A 21,798-nucleotide genomic window follows, 5' to 3' on the forward strand; every position below is an offset into this window, starting at 1 on the left:
GGACGAGTGCTAGCTTTAAACGTGCTCAGGTCTGCTCACGTTCCCGGGGGTTTGGGGAAAGCAAGCGGCTCGCACCCCAGGAGCGCGCAAATCCATCTTTGCCGAGAGATCTCTTTAAATATTCAGTGAGAAATAATGGCATTTGAAACACCACCTATGGAAACATTATTATCTTCATTCTTCAACATCAGAGCCTCTGATAGCTTCGTTTGTCTTTTTATCAAAATCTACTGTACCCAACAGAACCTGGGGAGAAGGAAAGAGCGAGGTGAGGGAGAAAGCGGGAGACTAGGGACCCGTGAGGGGTGGGAGAGCAAGAACAAAACTAAGAAAAGGGAGGAAGGGTGGACGGGAAGAATGAAAGAAGGGAGAAGTTAAACCAAGAAAGAATAAAGTCAGCAGACCGAAAAAAAGATATTTTCAACCAGCACACAAAAGATTAGGGGGGAAAGAACTGGGGAAAGGGGGCAAAAAGCCATTTAGGAGAGTGCGACATGGGTCCTGAGTTCCAAGGCTCTGGTGCGAAGGCTAGTGCCCACTTCGCGCGAGCCGACTGTGTCACGATCCAGACTCAAAGGCGCTCCAGAATTGGGGCGTCCTTATGAGCCCTCTCCTCTCCCGATCGCGAGATAGGGCAAGGATTGTGTATCTGCACCCCTCCCCCGCCTCCACCCCCATTACTCAGCCGAAGTTTAAGTTAGTTTAGTCCTTCGGGTGCAGGACTTCGGGAACCTCGGCGAGCGGAAACCCCGAGGCAGGAGGAGATCTAAGCTAAGCCAAGGACCGAGCCTCAGGTTCTCAGGCGCCTAAACCCGGAAGAGGGAGTGCAGGGCCCGGATCCCTGGGTCCCATGAGCGGGTAAGAGAGGCTGGCTCCCAGCTCTGGGAGACAGAGATGGAGAGAAAAGTTTGGGCGCCGCGCGTGGCAAGTGTCGGAAAAGTGAAGGCGAGTCGCGGCGTAGCTAGCGGGGCAGCGGACGGGACCCCCCCTCCACGCTCACACACTCCCGGCTCTAGGCAGCCACCTCGTTGCAGAGGAGGCGGCGGCCTCCAGCCCTAGGGCAGGGAGCACTAGGGTCCGGGGTAGAGGCGGTGCCTAGGTTCTGGCTCCAGCAGCACCACCCAGGCCGGGGGAGCTCTGCTTAGCACTGGATTAGCGGCGCCCCTCCCCTCCCTCCCGCCGAAACTGAACTCGGAGCTCAGTCAGGTCCCTGCTCTCCACCCTCCCCGGGCTTGGCGGCGCCACGGTGGCCGCCGCCTCCCCGCGGAGTGACGCGCCCTGCAGCCAACCGGGGCAGTCGGGGGGAGGTTCTGGAGGGGGTCCTGGGCGGAGCCGAGCCGCCCCCTTATCCCACGGGCTCGGGGCGCTTCTCCCGAAAACTTCAGCCCTAATTGTCCCGGGAATGTCCGAGGTAGAGAAAGGGAGCTAAGGAGGCTGGAGGGTCGCTGCTCCCTGGCAGGGAGAGGATGGGGTGGCGAGAAAACTGCCCCTCCCCCCAGGCCCCAAACCCATCACGTCCCCAAACCTTTCCTGGGTCCTCTTCTCCGCACCCCCGCGAGCCCGGGATCCTGAGAATGGAGAACTCTGGGCGAAGGATCTCCGAGCCAGGCGGCGGGCAGGCGGGAGGGAGGCCCGGCAGCGGGCGGGAGGCGGACCGGCGTGGGGCTGGCTCTTCCCCACTCGCTTTTTTTTTTTTATGAGAGTGGGGGTGGGCTGCTTTCTGGTAGCTCTTAAAGAAATGAAGGAACACTCACGAAACGGGGAGCCCTCCCCCACCCCGTCCCGCCACGGGACTCCCTCCCCCTCGCGGGCCAGAACGCAGCGCGGGAGTTGGGAAGTTCGCCGCTCGCCCGCAGCCTGGGTCCCCAGCCCCCGCCGCCAGCCCCACCCCCACGCGGCCCTGCTCCGCTAGGCTCCTGGGCGAGCATGCTAATTCGGGTCGGCCCAGCCCGGGATGGAGGGCGGGGGAGGGGGGAGGGGAACGAGCGGGGGGCGCCGGCCGGGGCGTTAGGCGCGCAGTGGCGAGGAGGCAGGCCCCCGGCGGCCGGGCCGCGGAGTCCCGGGCGGTCGCCAAGAGGGTTAACCAAGAGTCGGGCGGCGCGGCACGCAGAGCCAGCCCCGCGGCCGGCTTATTGGGCCAGCGCGCGGAGAGACAGGGGTCTGCAGCAAATCACGAACTAATTGATTAAGGCGAGCGGGTTTGAATAGCGCTGGCCCGATGCCAATCGCCTTTCAAAGAGCCCCTCTATGATTAATCGCAATGCATTATTGATAATCATAATTATAGCAGGACACATGCGCGCTGTGCCCGGGGCCGGGGAGCCGGGGAGGGGGCGGGCGGGCCGGCGGGCGGGGGGAGCCGCCGCCGCCGCCGCTCGATTTCCGTAATTTTGAGAAGATTTTTTTTAGTAATTTTTTATTCTGCCCCAGCTGATGTTTGAGCCAGCATGTCGCGGAGGAAGCAAGCGAAGCCTCAACATTTCCAATCCGACCCCGAAGTGGCCTCGCTCCCCCGGCGAGATGGTGAGTGCTCCGGCCCGCGCCGCGGACACCCAGACACGCACTCACACGCACACTCGGACCCACGCACACGCGGCGGGCTCCGCGCCCACCGGCGCTCTCGCCTTCTGCACTCGGCGCGTCTGATTTTATTTCATGCTTCCTCGATTTCAATTTGCCGGGCCAGGCTTCCCCCTGTCCCGGGAGAGCCAGCCTATCCCGGCTGGAGCTTTCCCGAGTTCCGTGTCTTCGACTGGGCGGAGTAGGGTCGACCGGCCAGCTCTCTCCTCCACCCAGCGGGTCGGAGAAGCCGCGGCCAGAACCCGGCCGCCCCGAGGGGCGATCTTGCGGGCAGGGGCCATCCGTGGATGCCCACGCGAGGTCTCTCCCGCTCCCCGCGCGCCACCCGGGTCCCCGGGCTGGGCCTCTGTCGCCTGGGCCTCGCCGCCCAGCCCTGCGGCCAATGTTAAAGAAGTTTACTTCGTGCGGGTGGCTGAACGCCGAGCGCGTGGGGAGCTCGCCGTAACCCCCCTCCCACCCCCGACTCTCTCGTTCCCACTTGACTAGCGGGCAAAATGTGGTACCTTTGGGGGTTCCGAGCCGTGAGAACAGGGAATTGGGGTGGAGGAGCGACGTCCCGGGGTCGCGGCCGAGTGCTGCCGGTCTCTCTGGAGACTGACTTAGGGACAGGGAAGTGTCGCTTGGTCCGGCTTCCCAAGTTTGTCCTCCTGTCGTTTCTCTCCACACTTGCAACCATAACCCGTCAAAGTCGGACTTGGATGTGTGCTCCCCACGTATTATGGAGTCTCATCCTTCCGGACCCGTCCTGGAAAGGGTCATTGGACACTTTCTCGGGTCCCCGGTGTTAGTCCGCCAGACCCCTGGAGCGAGCCGGCGACGAAGGCAGGGTTCGGAAAGGACTGGATGAGTCGGGAAAAGTTTGTGTGCGGGAACTGTGGCCTAGAATAGAAGAGACCCGAGCATGGAACTGGGGCTACTGAGGGAAGACCCCCTCCGACCCCAGCTTGACCTGAGCTGTTTTAGGCAGTTTCCGAGCTCCCAAGGCCAGAGGCTCCACTCTGTTTCGGGGGTCACCGGACTCTGCGCCTGACTTTCCGCTGCGTCGATCAGAGAGCGACCCGACCGAGGCTCGGCGGCTCCGCTGCCCCTCGGGATCCTCGATCCCGGGTGTGGAGGAGGGAGCTGCACCCCAGCAGAGCTCGGAAGCGTGACCTGAGATCCTCACCTCTGGCCACTCTGCTCTGTGAACGCGGTAGCCCTAAATCGTAGGCTCCGTCCCCAGAGGCCTGGCTTTGGGTGCGGGGACGCGCAGGCAGAGCCCGAGCGACAAGGGACCGCCAGCTTACTTCCTCCTCGCCGTTGGGAGAGGGCAGTCCTGGCTTGAGACACCTGGACATTTTTTCAGGCGATCTGAAAGCCATTAGGACAACTGTTTTGCCCAGCACCTTTTGAAGCTCGAAGCCTCACCAGTGTGATTCTGAGTCCTCCGGAAAGATCCCTTAAAACACACCCGGCTTCCCACCCCAAAAGAACCGGTTTGAGGGTAAAACCAGATGAAATTAACCAAGGCCGCAGCGACCACTCGGACTATTTTTGTGGGGTTTCTCGGCTAGTTTCGTAGGCTTCCTGCCGCCCCCACAACAATCTTTTTCTAAAGTCAGGCCTTAGCACTGGGATGCTGTTAAAACTTAACAATTTGCATACGGGGTGGGGGGAAATAACCTGGGGGAAGAAAGGTGGAGGGTTTTTTTTTTTTTGTTTGTTTTGGGGGTTTTGTTTTTTTAATTTGTATTGGTTGTTTGTATTCTCCACGCAAAAATTTTCAAAACTAACAACCACCACCTCGGGTTTCGGAAGGCAAGATGCTTGCTAGTGCTTTGCTTTGAGTCTGGATCTGGAATTTTTAATAGTTAAGGCTTCTCATAAAGCGATAGCATTAAAGGAGTTCACTGCCTCTCACTATTATTAGTTATTAGAACAATTTTTTTTTAGTTTATTTGAGCTTTGAGGTAAGTTAATTAAGGAACTGAATCAAGTTTCCCTTCTTTCTTTCTTTCTTCTTTTTCACTTAATTTCTCCTTTTTTTCTTCCTAAAAGCTGGTTCATTGTCCACAAAGCAGTGATTATCCTGAACGCCCTAGGAAGCACCCCCCCCTCCCAGGCCATTTCCCCCGCTCCCTCCTTTTCTTCAGTAGTAATAGTTTTAGATTATGACTGTTTTTACATGGCTGAACAATAAGTTTGGGAAAAGTTGCCTAGAGGGCAGGTTTTGTAATAGGGTTACAGGATTTAGTGTGCTGTAACAGTACTCCTACACCAGCAGCCCTCCCCACCAGCTGACAGTCAGGAGGGCCCCACCATACCCCAGCTCTTTTCATTTGGGGATAGTTGTTAGATACATAGAAATAAATGCTCGCGACACAGCTCTAGTTTGCTCTTAAAACTCGACTTTTCCTCAATGAGTCCAGCAATCTCCATCCGTTTCCCTACCTAGAACATGTGCCTGAGAAGCCACTGCTGGACCTTTGGTAGTTTTCCTTTGGAAGGCAATGCCTTAGCTCAGATGCCAGCCATACCCTTCCTCCTGTCTCAAGATGGTCTGATTACACAGCAAATGAAGTATCAGACATTACCAAAGTGGATCTTGCTCATGCCCCGCTCCCGTGCTGTCCCCCAAACTGTCTAACTTCTACACAGAGTCAAACCTAGAAAAGTTTTCAGAGCCAGCCACCGTGGCCATGAAGCAGGCACATTCCTGCTGTGTTCCGTGGCCTCATCTGTGTATTATGTACGTGTTGTGTCGAGTTTTACAAAGAAAGCTATGCCTTGCTAAGTGGCCATCCCAACACCTCCATTCCATTTTAAAAAAAAAAAAAAGAGAGAGAGAGATTATTTGGTTGACGTTAGATTATTTAATTAATCTTAGGACCTCGTTAATTTATTCTACTTGTGTATTCCTGTAAAGTTTTTTTTCTGCTTCTTATGAAAATAGAATTGTGGTAAGTAGGATCCATTTCTTAAAAGATATTCAACAAGTCTCCAGTTACTTGGAGAAAGATAACTAGCCTTGGAAAGATTATTTACCATGATGGATAAACCTTGGAAAAGAGAATGTGGGAATCTAGTGATCTAATAGGTGGTTACTTTTCTTTGAGTTTGGATTTCCAGGTGTGTGTGTGTGTGTGTGTGTGTGTGTGTGTGTGTGTGTGTGTGTGTGTGTGTTGGGATTTGGTTTGGTTTGGTTTGCTTCACTCCATTTAGTGATGGTTTCATGAGTCCTGCAGTCACTGGCAGGCCCCATTCTGTCTCCATTCGTTTTCAGTATTTTGCTGCTCGGCTTCTGAAAGGAGAGGATAGTATTGGAAGGAACCTAAAACATCGGGATTTACAGATAAAGCATTGACTCTCCTAAGAAATATCCTGAGAAACCCCCTCTTACTCATATTAATAAAGAAATTCTATTATTTACCAAAGTAATTTACTCATTGGAAGCAGCTCAATGGCCACACATTGATTTCTGGGCCCAAAAGGTTAGAGAGAACTATAATGAATTCTCTTAAAAAAAAAAAAAAACTGACACCTGCAAGATAAGGCAGTTGGAAAGAATTCATGTTTCATCAAGCCTATTTTAAGTTTGACAATAATAGCAAATTCTGGATGAGAAAATGTGAACTGTTTTTTGGTCTTGTTTTTGTTTTGTTGAGATTTGCTTCAGGCTGCAAATACTTTCTAAAATGTTAACAACAACAACAAAAAAAAAAAAAAAAAAAACAGGGCAAAGCCGGATCAGGCAGGAGATAAACTGTGGGGACGGAAGGTAGCTTTTTGGTATTGAGAATCTGTTGATGTATTTTACATCCAGTTTCTGCAATGGCTCAGGGCACAAGTACCAAATTACAGGGTTCTGTTTGGAAGCTGTTTCTCTTCTCCACGGCTGGAGGCTTCCAGTTGTCTTTTTTATACCAACAATATCCTTCAGAAGGCGGAAAGCCCACATTTTTCTGGTAGAGAATCTGGAGGGTGGTGGGAAGAGGGATTCGGGCAGGTTCCGGGGGTTTCAAAACTTAGCCAAGCTCACTCCGTGTGTAGTAACCAGAAAATCGAAATTCTTCTGCAGCTTAAAGGTGGCTTTTTCTAACACAGTCCCTAGTGCAGAAAGCCTGTATTCCAAAATATCCTTAGAGGATAGAGAAAGAGAATATTAACCTGAGGCTTGACACCCCTCCCCCAAGGAGGAAAAAAGTTTGTGCACCAGGCTTTAGAAAACCTGGATGTGTGGAGCTGTTTTAACCTTTGCCAGCCTCCTCCCATGCAGAGGTGACAAGGTCCAGATCATAATGTGTCCTTCAGTGTCTTCCCGGTGACCCCCAATTTGAGTCTTGCTAGTCACTTAGCAGGAACTTGGTAGTTTATTTTAGTTTCTCCTTATCAGCTTGGCTTCTTTTCCTAACCTTATTCCCCTGCCACCCCCAGATGCCAGACCCCCAAAGGGGAAGATTGACAGGTAGTTCCCACAGCTCAGCTTCACCCTCCAACAACCAGGATTTAGTTTCTTGTGACTTTGCCAATGTTTGTGTAGTCAGTGTTTAGATCTCGCCTTAAGGAGTCTCTCTTTTCCGTGTCATTGGAGTAAGTTGTGAACAAACCCTTGCTGTTGGATCCCCATCTAGTGTTCAATTTGATTCATCCACAGGGAAGACATTTTCCCCTTTCATTGTGAGCCGGAGGTGGGCCTGGACCAGAACTTTAAATGGAGTATCTTGTCCGTGTTATTTTTCTTTTTTTCCCAGAGGTTTCTCTTGTCTCCGTCCACACGAGCAGGGCCGACACTGTAAACTTGAAGGAGGCCAGTTCATTTGTCATTTGATTGCATGCTGCCTGAAAGGGACTTCAGGCACAGAAAATATGTGCAGCATATGTTGTATTTTACAGCTTTTTCTGGAACCTTAAGTTGGACATTCAGATCCCGCCTTAAAAAATAAAACAAGGCGAAAAGATAGAGCGTCGCTCGATCGAATACGTTCATGCTTGTCTTTGCAAGCAGGTCTGGTGGAAGGAACAGCCTGTTAAAATTAGGGGCCCCAAGTCCACCATTGTTCGAGTTCTATTAAGAAATGCTAATGTAGTCTTAAGGTACTAGCAAGTAGTATTAAGTGTCTTTCTGAGGAGCTCCCAAAGAAGAAACTAAATCTGGTAGAGCCTGGTGATTTGTTTCTAGTTTTTTGTTTTTTGGGGGTTTTTTTTCTTTTTTTTCCTGGTTTTCCTTTTCTTCCTTTCCTGACTGGCTGAACCTTTCTGTGCGAGGCAGAGTTTTATTTTTGCTTTCTGAGTAGACAGATAGGCTGCAACACTTCCATTTTTCTGCTTCCATTCTGCCCTGCTTGGTTAAGAGGAGAGAAAAGTGACACATTTGAATTAGGTACCTAAAAAAAAAAAAAAAAAAAAAAAAGCAAGAGCTTAAACATCTAGAATTTTAGTGTCAATTTGGTAATGATACAACATAACCTCCTTCCTCCCCCCCCCAAAAAAGAGCAGAAATTCTAAGCATCTTTTTGGGGTTGCTGGGGGTCAGGGGAAGCTCTTGCTTTGTAAATGTCCCTATCTGGCTGGAATTACGAAATTAATGTGAATGCAAAATCCATAGAAAAGGATCTGGAATGTGATTTTCACCACAATAGGGGGAACAAGGGAACTGCAGTTACTATAATGAGGTCACCAGTTGCCATCCTGTGTAACAGATTATTGAGAGAGATACAAGATAACAGAGAGTAGGATCAGGGGGAAAAAAGGAATTAGAGCACAGGGTGTGTGTGTGTGTGTGTGTGTGTGTGTGTGTGTGTGTGTGTGTGTGTGTATTTCTGCCTGCTTGTTATCTAATTGCAACTTAAAGTAGTCCTTTTAGTAGTTGAGGCAAAAGATCCATGCTGGTTTTCCCAGCCTGTCTCCTTTCTCTTGGAGCTACTTCGCTGGAATTCTGTTCACAATGCAGATGGGTTTGAAGTCAGGCACTTTGGAGCGGAGTAGCACCTGCTTCTGAACTGAATCAAAATAGATGCTAGGATTTGGGAGGAAGCAGATTGTTCATAAACATCAGGAAATTAAATTAGCTGATGGTACGGTGAGATCAAATGTCAGCTTCCTAAATTGTGAGAACTGAAGCTCAACTATGGCCAACTTTTTAAACAGGCTCTCCCTCTTAGAAGCAAGCAGGCATTGATTTCTCAGTGTCTGTTATTTTCTACATAATTAGCAGAATGCTAAATATATATTAAAAAAAAAAGTTCAGGTTGAAGAACTTGCAAATTCTCCAGTGAGTCTTGAAGCCGCACGAAATGCAGAATCCCAGTGCAGGGAAGTAGTAACCGGTGGGACCTTCTAAAGTAACCTTCCTTTTATTATTTTTTTCCCCCTATCTATTGTGAGAATATCAGATGTTCGCAAGTTACAAAGAATTAAAATGCCCTTTAACCGTGAGCACAGATGTGCTAAATATCTGAAGCAACCATATTGTAATGTGTACAATTGTTGAAGTCAGTTTTCTGATTTCCCTTGCTAGTTATTTAGTTCTGAATCTGTCATTATTTGTCTAAGCCCAGCTGACCAAGCAAAACTGTGTTTTAAAGTGGCTTTATGTTTTGATAAATGTGAGCTGGTTGAAAAGTATTTTCCACTGAATGCAGAGCTTAATAGAACATGCTGACATAATAGTTTTAATGCACTTTGTTGAAAATGTGTGAACAAACGGAATAGCTTTTGTTCCTTCATAATTGGTTGTAAAAGTAGATGGAGACATAACCATTACATATGGAAATGCGCAAAGAGAAAGAAATAACATTTCTGTTGAATATATTAGGACTCGCATTTCCCAGTTGAAAATAAGCATCTGAAATGGGGGGCATCATTTAAAATCAGTTGTCAAAATACGAAGCTTTCAACAGAATTTTTTTTTTGTCACATCATTTTTGTCCCGAGTGAAGCAGGGGGTTAACTTTAACAAATTTCATTTAATATTTTGTTTGCCTTATTTCGAGGCAGGAGAAGAGAGAGGAAAGTGTTTAAAGCAGCACCTCCAGCGAGCATGGGAATCTGGTGCCAATTAGGACGATTAAACATTAAATTAAAACTGGATCATTATTGGTATTTTCTGCTACAACTGCGATTTGTTTTGTGTTGTTAATGCGGGTTGCACTACAACCCCGTGTAGATTTAAAGATGGGGATTAGGAAAGCTGGCTTATTAAATATAACTCAGCCACTAAAATAACTATCCCAGAGAGGAGAGTGTGCACGCGTCGCTTCGCTCCTCCGGGCCAGCATGCTTTACCAGGGGCCCTAATCAACTTCCATCACTGCAGGCAGATAGAGTTAAGGAATTTTCACAACTGACTGTTTAGGTGTTAATTGTATTTTCTGAAATGCAAAACTCTTGGAGCTTCTTAGCTCTCAATCCAAAAAGGTAACCTCTGGCTCCTTTGGGTGGACTCTGAGTTGACTGGGATCTGTGGGGTGGGCAGCATTTTGATTTCCCATGTATTCATATTTTCGATTACTTTTTTTTTCCTCCTGCAAGTTTTCTAGAAGATTCAATTTGGAAGTCATGGAAACTACCTATTATCTGATTCAGCTCTGTAGAAAAGCACGCAGGGAGGTAATCCTTGAATTAAACAGTTTTTTTCACAGCCTTTGGAGATGACCACACACCATTTTGACAACAGGAGTTGGTGTTCCCCATGCTGAGCAAACAAGGGGACGCCATCCTGTCTTTGAATAGGATGTTAGCTTGGAGTTGGAGATTTTGATGTTTAGTTTACAAATGGATCTTAGTGAGAAGACATCTGAACAGCCAGCGAAGCCAAAAAAACGGTCAAGGGGTGTGTGTGTGTGTGTGTGGGTGTGTGTGTGGGTGTGTGTGCGCGCGCGCATGTGTGCATGCATGCTGTGTGTGTGCGTGCACACATGTTCAGGGCAATCTGTTTGGCAATTGATAACAGTAAAAGGCAAAGTATTTTTGAAGGCAAGAATTTCAGACAAGAATTGCCAAACTCTCGTGCAAGCATGATTTCTTAAGGAAGGGAGCACCTCTCAGCACACTCTTCCTTAGCTAGTATTTAGCAGAACTGTGGGTGCTGTGCCGGGTTATAGAGGCAGAAAGGCCACTTTAGGAGCTCTTTAGGACATTGCCACTTGAAATGTGGGGGCATACACTCTTTGCCTAGGAGGATGCACACCAGAGCTCATTCCTGCATTTGAAGAGTAGCCGTCTGTGGGGCGATGCATAGGTACCGGGCAGGCCTGCAAGGGATCACAAGCCTGCGCTCTCTCCGTTCCGTGTGTGTGTGTGTGCGGGCGTGTGGGTGTTGCTTTCTAGCGTGCGGTGGGAATGGATCTGTTACTGATGAGACTGACCTGTGTTTGTCACTGCTGGGCCTGAGCTCAGTTTCCAGGCAGGGACTTGAGGTGATTCTGGAGTCTCAGTCCCCAGCTGGGTGATACGCCTTTTCCCCCACCCTTGTCAACAACTGATTGGAGCCTGAATGACTACAAATTAGTTTAGTGACAGAACAGACTGTCACAGATATCTTTGCATCAGTTGAAAATGAATAAGGTTGACAGAAACTCAAGAGCCTAATAAGTCCTCAGTGTGCTTGAGGGACCCTCTCCCGGCAAGTAGACAATCGGTGTATAAAATATTGGAAATCAATATTCTGCTATGGAATTTCATTATGTACCAATATCCTCCCTTCATGGTATTTTATATTTTGATGCATTATCTAAAGGCCTTAACTATCCAAAATACCAGCTGGACAGGAACCCCTCAACACCGGGAAGCACAGCCTGGCTTTCAAGGGCTGTGTTTGGAGTTTTGGCAGAGAGAGAATTTTTCGTGGCCCTTTCTGTCATTTTCAAGTCATTCCTGACAGTCTGTCCTGGCTTCATTTTTAACCCTGCACTTTTTGATGTTCATAGGGGACACAGAGAAGGGTCAACCAAGTCGCCCCACTAAGAGCAAAGATGCCCACGTCTGTGGCCGGTGCTGCGCTGAATTCTTTGAATTATCAGACCTTCTGCTCCACAAAAAGAGCTGCACTAAGAATCAATTAGTTTTGATCGTCAATGAAAGTCCAGCCTCCCCACCAAAAACCTTCCCTCCCGGCCCGCCGTCTCTCAACAATCCTGATGAGCAAATGAAATTCGTGGCGAGTAAAGCAGACCAAGAAGACTGCGGCGACCTTTCAGAACACAAGGGACTCGACAGGGAAGAGTCCATGGAGACGGAGGTCCCAGTTGCCACCAGCAGCAGCAGCAGCAACGGTGGCACTCTGAGCAGTGTCACCAACATCGCCACCCCAAGCTGCCACAGCGGCTCTTCCACGGGTACCTCAGCGATCACAACCTCTCTACCTCAACTTGGGGACCTGACGACACTGGGCAACTTCTCGGTGATCAACAGCAACGTCATCATTGAAAATCTCCAGAGCACCAAGGTGGCGGTGGCCCAGTTCTCCCAGGAAGCGAGGTGTGGGGGGGCCTCTGGAGGCAAGCTGCTCATCTCGGCCCTCATGGAGCAGCTCCTAGCTCTGCAGCAGCAGCAGATCCACCAGCTGCAGCTCATAGAACAGATTCGTCACCAAATACTGCTGCTGGCTTCTCAGAACGCAGATCTGTCAGCCTCTTCTGTTCCTTCTCAAGGTACTTTACGAACGTCTGCCAACCCCTTGACCACACTAAGTTCCCATTTGTCTCAGCAGCTGGCGGTGGCAGCTGGATTAGCACAGAGCCTTGCTAGCCAATCTGCCAACATCAGCGGTGTGAAGCAGCTCCCCCCAGTCCAGCTACCTCAGAGCAGCTCCGGCACCATCATCCCGCCCAGTAGTGGCCCATCTCCCAACGTGAGCATGGTGACAGCAACAGTTCCCACCCCGTCCTCGGAAAAAGTGGCTTCCAATGCTGGTGCCTCCCATGTCAGCCCCCCGGCCGTCTCAGCATCATCCTCACCAGCAGCATTCGCAATAAGCAGTCTGTTGAGTCCTGCATCTAACCCACTTCTACCTCAGCCGACCCCAGCTAATGCTGTTTTCCCTACCCCTTTGCCTAACATTGCGACAACTGCAGAAGATTTAAACGCCCTGTCTGCCTTGGCCCAGCAAAGAAAAAGCAAGCCACCAAATGTCACTGCCTTCGAAGCAAAGAGTACTTCAGACGAGGCATTCTTTAAACACAAGTGTAGGTTCTGTGCAAAGGTCTTTGGGAGTGACAGTGCCTTGCAGATCCACTTGCGCTCCCATACTGGAGAGAGGCCGTTCAAGTGCAACATCTGTGGGAACAGGTTCTCCACCAAGGGCAACCTGAAAGTCCACTTTCAGCGCCACAAAGAGAAGTACCCCCACATCCAGATGAACCCCTACCCCGTACCGGAGCACTTGGACAACGTCCCTACGAGCACCGGCATCCCCTACGGCATGTCCATCCCTCCAGAGAAGCCGGTCACCAGCTGGCTAGACACCAAGCCGGTCCTGCCCACTCTGACCACTTCCGTCGGCCTGCCATTGCCTCCTACCCTCCCAAGCCTCACGCCCTTCATCAAGACGGAAGAACCAGCTCCCATCCCAATTAGCCATTCTGCTGCCAGCCCCCAAGGCTCAGTCAAAAGTGACTCGGGGGCCCCCGATTTGGCCACAAGAAACCCAAGTGGGGTCCCAGAGGAAGCCGAAGGGTCTGCTGTGCCCCCCTTCGGTGGCAAGGGTGAAGACAGTAGCGTGGTAAGCTCCATCCCGACAGCGGGCAGCAGTGCCCTGAACTCCCCAGTGGCTGATGGTGGTGCAGGAGGGACCACCTTCACCAACCCTCTGTTGCCCCTCATGTCTGAGCAGTTCAAGGCCAAGTTTCCTTTTGGGGGACTCTTAGATTCAGCCCAGGCCTCAGAGACATCCAAGCTGCAGCAACTGGTAGAAAACATTGACAAGAAGGCCACCGACCCCAACGAGTGTGTCATCTGCCATCGGGTTCTGAGCTGTCAGAGCGCTTTGAAAATGCACTACCGAACACACACCGGGGAGAGGCCCTTCAAGTGTAAGATCTGCGGCCGGGCTTTTACCACGAAAGGGAACCTCAAGACCCACTACAGCGTCCATCGGGCTATGCCCCCACTCAGAGTCCAGCATTCCTGCCCCATCTGTCAGAAGAAGTTCACAAACGCAGTGGTCCTCCAGCAGCACATCCGTATGCACATGGGAGGCCAGATCCCGAACACCCCGGTCCCTGACAACTACCCCGAGTCCATGGAGTCTGACACAGGCTCCTTCGATGAGAAGAATTTCGATGACTTAGACAACTTCTCAGATGAGAACATGGAAGAGTGTCCTGAGGGCAGCATCCCGGATACGCCCAAGTCAGCTGACGCTTCCCAAGACAGCCTGTCGTCTTCACCTCTGCCACTCGAGATGTCCAGCATCGCCGCTTTGGAAAATCAGATGAAGATGATCAACGCTGGCCTGGCCGAGCAGCTGCAGGCCAGCCTGAAGTCGGTGGAGAACGGGTCAGTGGAAGGAGATGTACTGACCAATGACTCATCCTCAGTGGGTGGGGATGTGGAGAGCCAGAGTTCGGGCAGCCCAGCCATCTCAGAGTCTACCTCTTCTATGCAGGCTCTGTCCCCATCCAACAGCACCCAAGAGTTCCACAAGTCACCCAATGTTGAGGAAAAGCCACAGAGAGTGGGGCCAGGCGAGTTTGCCAATGGCCTGTCTCCCACCCCAGTGAACGGAGGTGCTTTGGACTTGACCTCTAGTCATGCAGAGAAAATCATCAAAGAAGATTCCCTGGGAATCCTCTTCCCTTTCAGAGACCGGGGTAAATTTAAAAACACTGCTTGTGACATTTGTGGCAAAACCTTTGCTTGTCAGAGTGCCTTGGACATTCATTACAGAAGTCATACCAAAGAGAGACCGTTCATTTGCACAGTTTGCAGTCGTGGCTTTTCCACAAAGGGGAATTTGAAGCAGCACATGTTGACACATCAGATGCGAGATCTGCCATCGCAGCTCTTTGAGCCCAGTTCCAACCTCGGCCCCAATCAGAACTCTGCGATGATTCCCGCCAGCTCGTTGTCATCTCTCATCAAAACAGAGGTCAACGGCTTTGTGCACGTTTCTCCTCAGGACAGTAAGGATGCCCCCACTAGTCATGTCCCTTCGGGGCCTCTGTCATCCTCTGCGACATCCCCGGTTCTGCTCCCAGCTCTGCCCCGGAGAACCCCCAAACAGCACTATTGTAACACATGTGGTAAAACCTTCTCTTCCTCGAGTGCCCTGCAGATCCACGAGAGAACTCACACTGGAGAGAAGCCCTTTGCTTGCACTATCTGTGGAAGAGCATTCACAACGAAAGGCAATCTGAAGGTACCTGCCCCCTGCCGCCCCTCAGCCCTAACTTACTCCCTCGGTTGATGCTAGTGTGTGCTCCTGGAGCCCTCAGCTGCATAGTCAGGGAGAAGGTTCTGGAAAGGGGGACCTGCTCCACTCAGCTGAGGGGGGAGACATGGAGGAGCCTTTCGAGGTCAGGATCATGGCAGGGACAAGGGCAGCCTGTAGCTCGCTGCCTGTCCCAAGGCCTTGAATAATTTGGTACCTCAGTGAAGCAGCAGGCCTCTCTCTGCTGTCTAGCTTAAGTGCATCAAATGAATTGCTTTACCTACCAAATCAGACAGCCTGGCGTTGCCATGGGGTATTGATTAAAGACCTCCGTGTGGCCTGCACACTGCCCATATCACTTAATAATTACAGCTCTCTACGGCTCTCTCCGGCACGTATGCCGCTATTTTTCATAACCCGAGCCTCGCACGGTTTATTTTTCTAGAAACAGTAACATCACTCCTCGGCTAATGGGTATTATGATAATTGATTACACGACATTTCCTACTGATATGTGTTGGAAATAAAGCAAATACGCTCGGTCTAGAGCAACAGTTGAGTACTGTCGCTGTGTACATTTTTCTGTTGACAGAGTATTCCTCTGGAGGTGGCTGCCAGTAATGTGGGATGAATAATTACTTTCTGGGTTTTCTCTCTGTGCAGGCCCTCCAATGGGCAATCAGCGAGGGCTGCTCTCTTCCCATCTGAAAACGACATCTACGGGGTAAAGGGTGTCAGATACAATCCTTAGCCCTGGAATGGGAGTGGACATAACAATTTTAACCCTGAGAGGAGCTATCTGCAGCAGCCTGGCTTGTTTGAGGCCATTATAAGCTAAATACGGGTAATAAAGAAAGAGTAAGTAAGGCGAGTTAGCCCAGGAAGAGGAGAGCCAGCCCAGTGCCGCAGAGAGCAGACACGTTATTACTGGACCATGGGAGTGGATGGTTCCTGGTGTCTCTTCCCCTGTCTGTCGTGTAATAAGAATAGACATTTAGGCCACTTGCTTTGTCGAGTGTTGGGATACGAGTTGAGACAGATTCAGCTATTAAGCTCCCGGCTCTGTTTTCTCCCTCTCTCTCTTCCCCAACCCACCTCACAGGTCCACATGGGCACTCATATGTGGAACAGTACCCCTGCACGCCGGGGCCGCCGGCTCTCAGTGGATGGCCCCATGACATTTCTAGGAGGGAATCCTGTCAAGTTCCCAGAAATGTTCCAGAAGGATCTGGCGGCGAGGTCAGGAAGCGGGGATCCGTCCAGCTTTTGGAACCAGTATACAGCAGCACTGTCCAACGGGCTGGCCATGAAGGCCAACGAGATCTCTGTCATTCAGAATGGTGGCATCCCTCCAATTCCTGGAAGCCTGGGCAACGGGAGCAGCTCACCTATCAGCGGGCTGACAGGGAACGTGGAAAAGCTGGGGAATTCGGAACCCAGTGCTCCCCTGGCTGGTCTGGAGAAAATGGCGAGCAGCGAGAACGGAACCAACTTCCGTTTCACCCGCTTCGTGGAGGACAGCAAAGAGATCGTCACGAGCTAAAGCTGCCAGAGCGTTTCTACTCAAAATGCCGCCCGAGGTTGCCTCCTGCCCCCGCCCCTTACCTTCTGGCCCCTGGGACTATGAACTACATTATGAAGACATTCTTTTGTACGTTGTTCAACCTCTAGAGTTCTAAGAAAGCTTATTTATTAGTGCTATAACCTTGCTTTGCAAACAGAGTGCAAGCATTAACTTTGGTCTTCTGTATTTTGGACTAAATACTAATGGACTAGAGTGCTCTAAGCTTGCTGTAACATTTATGGCAATCGCAAGTTGCCCTGCTAGGCGGTCTTAATCTGGCATTAACTTATTTTCTATATCCAGTTTAATATGAATCTGGTGTTGATGCAATGCCTCCGTGATACGTTAGATCTCTAATAAAGTCTGTATATAAATGTACACTTTGATCCTGCTGGAAAATTTTATCAGCAAACACATTGTCTAATCTTTCCAAACAGATTTAAGGGAAGGACTTTTAAGTACAAGGCTGAACATTTGAAAGGCTTAGGGTTTTTGTTGTTGTTGTTTGTTTGTTTGTTTGTTTTGGGTTTTGTTTTCATTTTGATTCTGAACTTCAACCTGCTTTTTTTTGTTTGTTTGTTTTTGTTGGTTTTGTTTTGAAGAGTTAACCATTTCCGTTTTGAACCATTCGTATTGTGCTTTTTACTTGAGTCGTCTTCGATGTTAACCAGTTTCTGTACAGTAATAAGCACGCAGAATTCTTTAGAGGGAAAAAAAACCCCACAAGTGTTGTTTTGGTAGTTGAAACTGAGATGTAGCATTTTTGCCTTGTAGGGTATCTTCACAGTAGAAAAAGACGTGTGCTGGGATTTCACAATGCTGCTAACGATAGCATCTTGAACGACCTTCAGTGGAGAAATGTAGATGCTCTTGTATATACAATAAGAAATATCCCTTTCATTAAAATGTACATATGTCCCTTACAAGAGCAAATGCTCCTTGATAAGAGCAGGTATAATGTTGGTTTATTTTGTATTAGATATGGGAGGAAAGAAATGGACTGTTACATGCACTTTCTTGGAAAGTTGAAAGGGGGGGTTCCAATTTCTTTAACATTTAATACTTACTAACAACAGAGATACTGTAATTTTACTCAAGTAATCAAATACATTTTTTTTGCAACAGATAAAGCAACACATTGTGTCTGTGTTTTTAGAGTGCATTTCTATTTAGCCAAGGGCCCTAAAGGTAGTTTAACATTTCCCTAGGTGGCTGTAAATTGTGTGTGTGAGCTGGTGTCTCTAAATAGGAAAAATTCTAAAAGGTATAACAGAATCAGGCTTGCCTGGGGCCTGCCTTTTGCTTTCGTTTGGGTTTTTTCGTTTGTTTGGTCAGTTGGTTGGTTGGTTTTTGTTTTCTTGTTTGTTTGGGTTTTTTTTGTTTGTTTGCTTGTTTTTGAGATGCGGTAACCTACCTAGTTCCACCAGATCCATTTCTTGTTTGGGAATGTACACATCCGATCTTCTCCCACTCCATATCCAAAGAGAGGGGGGAGAAAAACGTTAGTTTTGGTTAGAGACCTCATCCTGACAGGTAAGGTCGGTCCCTTAAACAGGATCGGTGGATTTTAGCTTTTAACTATCCTAGTTCCATTTCCCTTGATTCTGTGGTGTTTTTTCAGGCAGCTGAGAGCTGCTGTTGCTGGAGAATTCCCCATGCAACAGGGTTATATAATCTGACTAGAAACTGGGCCTCAACCCAGGAGGTGAACATTTTCCTTTATTTAATTAGTCTTTTAGGCATTTAGAAGCACATACATATTTAAAAGGACAGCACACACCAAAAAAATCTATTATACAGGTCTGTAGGAGCAACTTGAAACAGTTCATCATCCAAGTTAACCTTAGTCTTCTTCCTTGTTCCAAGGGCATGTTTTACATCTGTGAGCCCGATTGCCACAGAGTGGCAATAGGCAGGGTGGAAGTTGTCTGCCCAGGGGGTCGACGGGAACTCACTTTGTCTTTGAGAGGTGATGAATCTCACTGGCTGTGCCCAGGTGAGGCTGATGAACCAGGGCCAACCTGGGCGACTCCAGCAGAAGATCCCAGCAGGCCTGGGCTAGTCCAAGGCCACTGGTTTGTCCCTACACTCCAAAGTCCAGGAGCCGCGAGGGTGCTTAAAACGCTGATTAGGCGGCAGGTTCAGCGGTGATGTTCGGGGACGGAGGGTAGCCCTTGTTCTCTGTCCTGACCGCGCAGGGCGAGCCCCCTCCCCTCATCCCCCAAGTCAGAGATGGTGGACAGAGTGAGGGAACAGATCAGATGCTTTGGTTCCCGTTCACCTCCCGCCACTCTGCCTGCAGCCTTCCCCCACTCCCGCTCCAGGAGTGAGCACAGGGTTAAGAGGCCAGATGTTCTGTTCTGTCCCAGAGGCGACGGTCTAGTAGGTCTCGTCGGTCCAGGAGGGGCGTCTTTCCCAGCCCTGGCACGAAGTCTGGGGACGTAGGGGATATCCCCGGGCTGCGGCCACCACGAGGGGCCAAGCAGTGACAGCGCCTTTGCCACCCTCCCGGGTCACCGCGCTGCAGCTGGGCCTGCGCTCCCCGGTGGCCGCAGTCCTGCGGTGTCCCCAGGTCCCGCCGTCCGCGGGATACCCACAGGGCTGCGCGCGAGGGGACAGGGGCGGGCGCTTTCCCCTCTATCCCTCAAACCTCCCTTCTAGCGCCTTCTGCAAGTAGGCTAAGGCGAGCTAAAGTTGCTTTGGGTTCAATTAGGTTTTTCCGGAGGCCACCTCGGCCCTGGTGATGATAAGATCGCAGTCCGGGTGTCTCTGCGCCCCTCCTCCCGCCTTTTGTCCCGACCTTTCTGTATCGACTGATGATCATTGTAAGGTATCGATCACCACCTGTCCATTCCCCTCTACGTCTATTCCAAACCCAGAAAGAGCCCGTAACCCAGAGATAAACACGCGTGATCTGAGCTCAGCCCAGCCGAAGAGAAATGGATTGATATTCACAAAGCAACTGAGTGGGTTCCGGCAGATTATGCGTCCTAGCCTGGCCCATCTTTTCTCTCCCACTATGCCACCGGAGCGTCCTTTTCCCTTTTGGAACTTGAGGGACAGCCTAGTTGAAACCAGGTTGTCTGGACTAAGAAAGATCGCTGTAGACAGTTAAGTTCACAAAAGTTTTGAACCAAAAAATACTCACTGAGGTGACATTTTTTTTTCTTAAATGTGAATTGTAAATATACCTCAAAGTTCAGCGGTGCCAATGGCCCGATATTTACCAACTTTAAGGACTTATATCTGCTTTTTAACCCCGTATCTTTCCCTCTTATTCCTTTATGAGTTTCCCCACCCTTTCCCCTACTCTGCTTCCTCTCCTCCCCCAGTAAGGGCCTCCCTTCCTGGAAAACACCCTTGGAAAATCAGTTGATTGACAATGACCTGAGTAGGAAAAGAAGCTACCACCTTTGCTGGCGGAAGCTACCCAAAGCTCCTCAAGCGGGGAGTCTGCAAGGAGGGGGTAGGGAGCTGGAAGGAAGGGCCTCAAAGATCAATTGGAGATAAACGGAAGCCAGTTTGGGGCTTTGTTTTTTTCCCCATAATCCACGCTTCTCAGGTCAGATTAAGTCTAACGAACGGCTGTTAGGGCAAGAGGAGGCAACAGCATTTTAAAGTTATATATTTGTTTTTTTTTTAAAGTGTTCAAACAGAAAGTCCGAAGTGATTTGCAGTCAACGTGGACTTGTAGCAGTAGGGCTATTTGCTTATTGTTCTTGGCATGTTGCGAATGTCAAGAAAGAGATGTATAAAAGAAAAATAGGAAAAGCTCTCCCACTCCGTTAAAACTTAGCAGTTCAGTTAGAAAAACACAGCCGTCGGTTCTTTGCTGGGATACGCTCCACCCAAGTGAAACAAGCCTCAGAGAGGGGTAACAAAGTGAGGAAGAGACATAAAGTGAATTCAAAGGGTCCCTCGGTAAGGCAGCAATCTGACATGCACAGAGACGTGGAAAAGGATAAGACAGGAATTAGGTCATCTGGTCCAGACCCCAGGAAATATGTTTAGATCAAAGACTGCACTGTTAGAATAAACAAAACGGGACCCACTGGGCCCTCCCCAGTAGTTTCATCTCAGTGCTAAGAGCTGCCAATCTAACCAGCTCTATTTGATGAAAGCGGCAAAAATTACAACTGTAAAAATGACTAAGTAGAAGAAATGTCCTCTCGGCTGTAATAGAAGATAAAGATTTAGATTTGAGCTAAAGAGTAACAACCTAGAGGCCCAGAGCAACACAAACTTCCTGGAGTGTTCGCCCTAGGTAAGTTATCTAATCCTAACCCATTGTCTATTTCTTGCTGCCTCCCCCCATCCTGTGCAATTGAGAATACCAGATAATTTACATTTTAAAATGTGTTAAGTTTTAACTGCCATCTAAAAACGTTGCAGGGGGTCTTTGGGTTCGCCCATTTTATGTCCCTTAAGGATGCACCTCTTTTTGTCTCCCTGAGCAGCTCTACTGTCCCTGTGGCTTGCACCCCTAAGTGGCTGTTGGGCGTGGATGTGCCTTTAAAGACATCTTACTGCTTGGTCCTTTTCCCTTGAAAGATGAGACTGAATGAGGCTGGGAGCCTACATCCATAAACCTAGTGTTGGATCCATACAAATCAGCAGTGGGTGATATTTTAACAGCTAAGCCCAAGTCTGTGTAAGGCTTTCTTTCACCGCAGTGCTGACGGCCTTTACGCCAACTGCCAAGGATCGTGGGGTAGATAGAAACATCCAGAAAAGGGACAGGAAATCCCAGAGAAGGAAAAATCACCCCAGCTAAATCCAGGGCCCTAGATCCTTACTGAGTCTGGTTTCCTCTCAACTGTTTAAACATATGATTTGGCATTGCCCGGCTCTCTGCATCCACCTGAGTTCAAGTGGAATGAAGACTTGTGGACAGTGTGGAGGCTTGGCTGGGCCCTGTGTGAATCAGGACACCAAGGTACTGAATGTGAGGGGTCTTTATAAACAATTCCAAGAACAAGCAACGTTCTGTACAGGGGCCTCTACTTTCCTCAAGATCAGACATTTACTTAGGTTTTCTTGTTTGCTTGTTTCTTTGGCGTCTTTGTTGTTTTGTTTTGTTTTTGTGGAGGGCTTTGAAGACACACAAATCACAAAGTTAGAAGCGCCACATAAGTCTCTCTTTCTCTTTGGACACAGACTAGGCCTTACATAGCCTCATGAAGCACTGCTAAATCCTGACCCAGCACAGTCTGCCAGGACATGGGTGAGGGACAGAAGTCATGGGTTGTAATCGTGGCTCCCTCCAGATTAGGAGACTTAGATGCCCCCTGGGAACATGGGTGAG

At 49.4% G+C, this 21,798-nt stretch overlaps 1 protein-coding gene and 1 long non-coding RNA gene across 9 annotated transcripts in view; one reads left to right on the plus strand and one right to left on the minus strand.

The window, feature by feature from the left end:
* The window catches only part of LOC102553576 (uncharacterized), a 62,277-nt gene extending 58,102 nt beyond the window's left edge, over positions 1-4,175 (minus strand). The window contains exons 1-2 of one of the 5 annotated variants that reach the window (XR_010060119.1): positions 3,746-4,140; positions 1,526-3,459 (exon numbers count right to left, since the gene is read on the minus strand). This is a non-coding gene — a long non-coding RNA (uncharacterized LOC102553576). Of the gene's footprint in view, positions 1-1,525 lie in introns of all 5 variants that reach the window. The other 4 variants (XR_005496994.2, XR_010060117.1, XR_010060118.1 and 1 more) reach the window with 4 other exon arrangements.
* Sall1 (spalt-like transcription factor 1) lies at positions 661-17,623 on the plus strand. 4 transcript variants are annotated; one of them, XM_006255260.5, is made up of 4 exons: positions 661-858; positions 2,431-2,523; positions 11,487-14,917; positions 16,032-17,623. In XM_006255260.5, exons 2-4 carry the CDS (start codon positions 2,448-2,450, stop codon positions 16,470-16,472), a joined length of 3,948 nt encoding a protein of 1,315 aa, XP_006255322.1. In that variant the 5' UTR covers positions 661-858; positions 2,431-2,447; the 3' UTR covers positions 16,473-17,623. The 4 variants fall into 4 exon arrangements, with proteins under 4 accessions (XP_006255322.1, XP_063134085.1, NP_001100885.2 ...); XM_063278015.1 differs by lacking the exon at positions 661-858 and adding an exon at positions 896-1,411; NM_001107415.2 differs by lacking the exon at positions 661-858 and having other exon boundaries at positions 2,423-2,523.
* The last annotated feature ends 4,175 nt before the right edge of the window (positions 17,624-21,798 follow it).

This window comes from Rattus norvegicus, chromosome 19 (genome assembly GCF_036323735.1).
Source record: "Rattus norvegicus strain BN/NHsdMcwi chromosome 19, GRCr8, whole genome shotgun sequence".
Classification (NCBI taxonomy): domain Eukaryota; kingdom Metazoa; phylum Chordata; class Mammalia; order Rodentia; family Muridae; genus Rattus; species Rattus norvegicus.

What these genes read in the sequence shown, in the direction of transcription:
- Sall1 (XM_006255260.5), top strand. Translation starts at nt 2,448, where the DNA reads ATGTCGCGGAGGAAGCAAGCGAAGCCTCAACATTTCCAATCCGACCCC. An exon ending in CTCGCTCCCCCGGCGAGATG is followed by an intron (nt 2,524 to 11,486) that starts GTGAGTGCTCCG and finishes TGATGTTCATAG; the next exon opens with GGGACACAGAGAAGGGTCAA. An exon ending in CAACGAAAGGCAATCTGAAG is followed by an intron (nt 14,918 to 16,031) that starts GTACCTGCCCCC and finishes CCCACCTCACAG; the next exon opens with GTCCACATGGGCACTCATAT.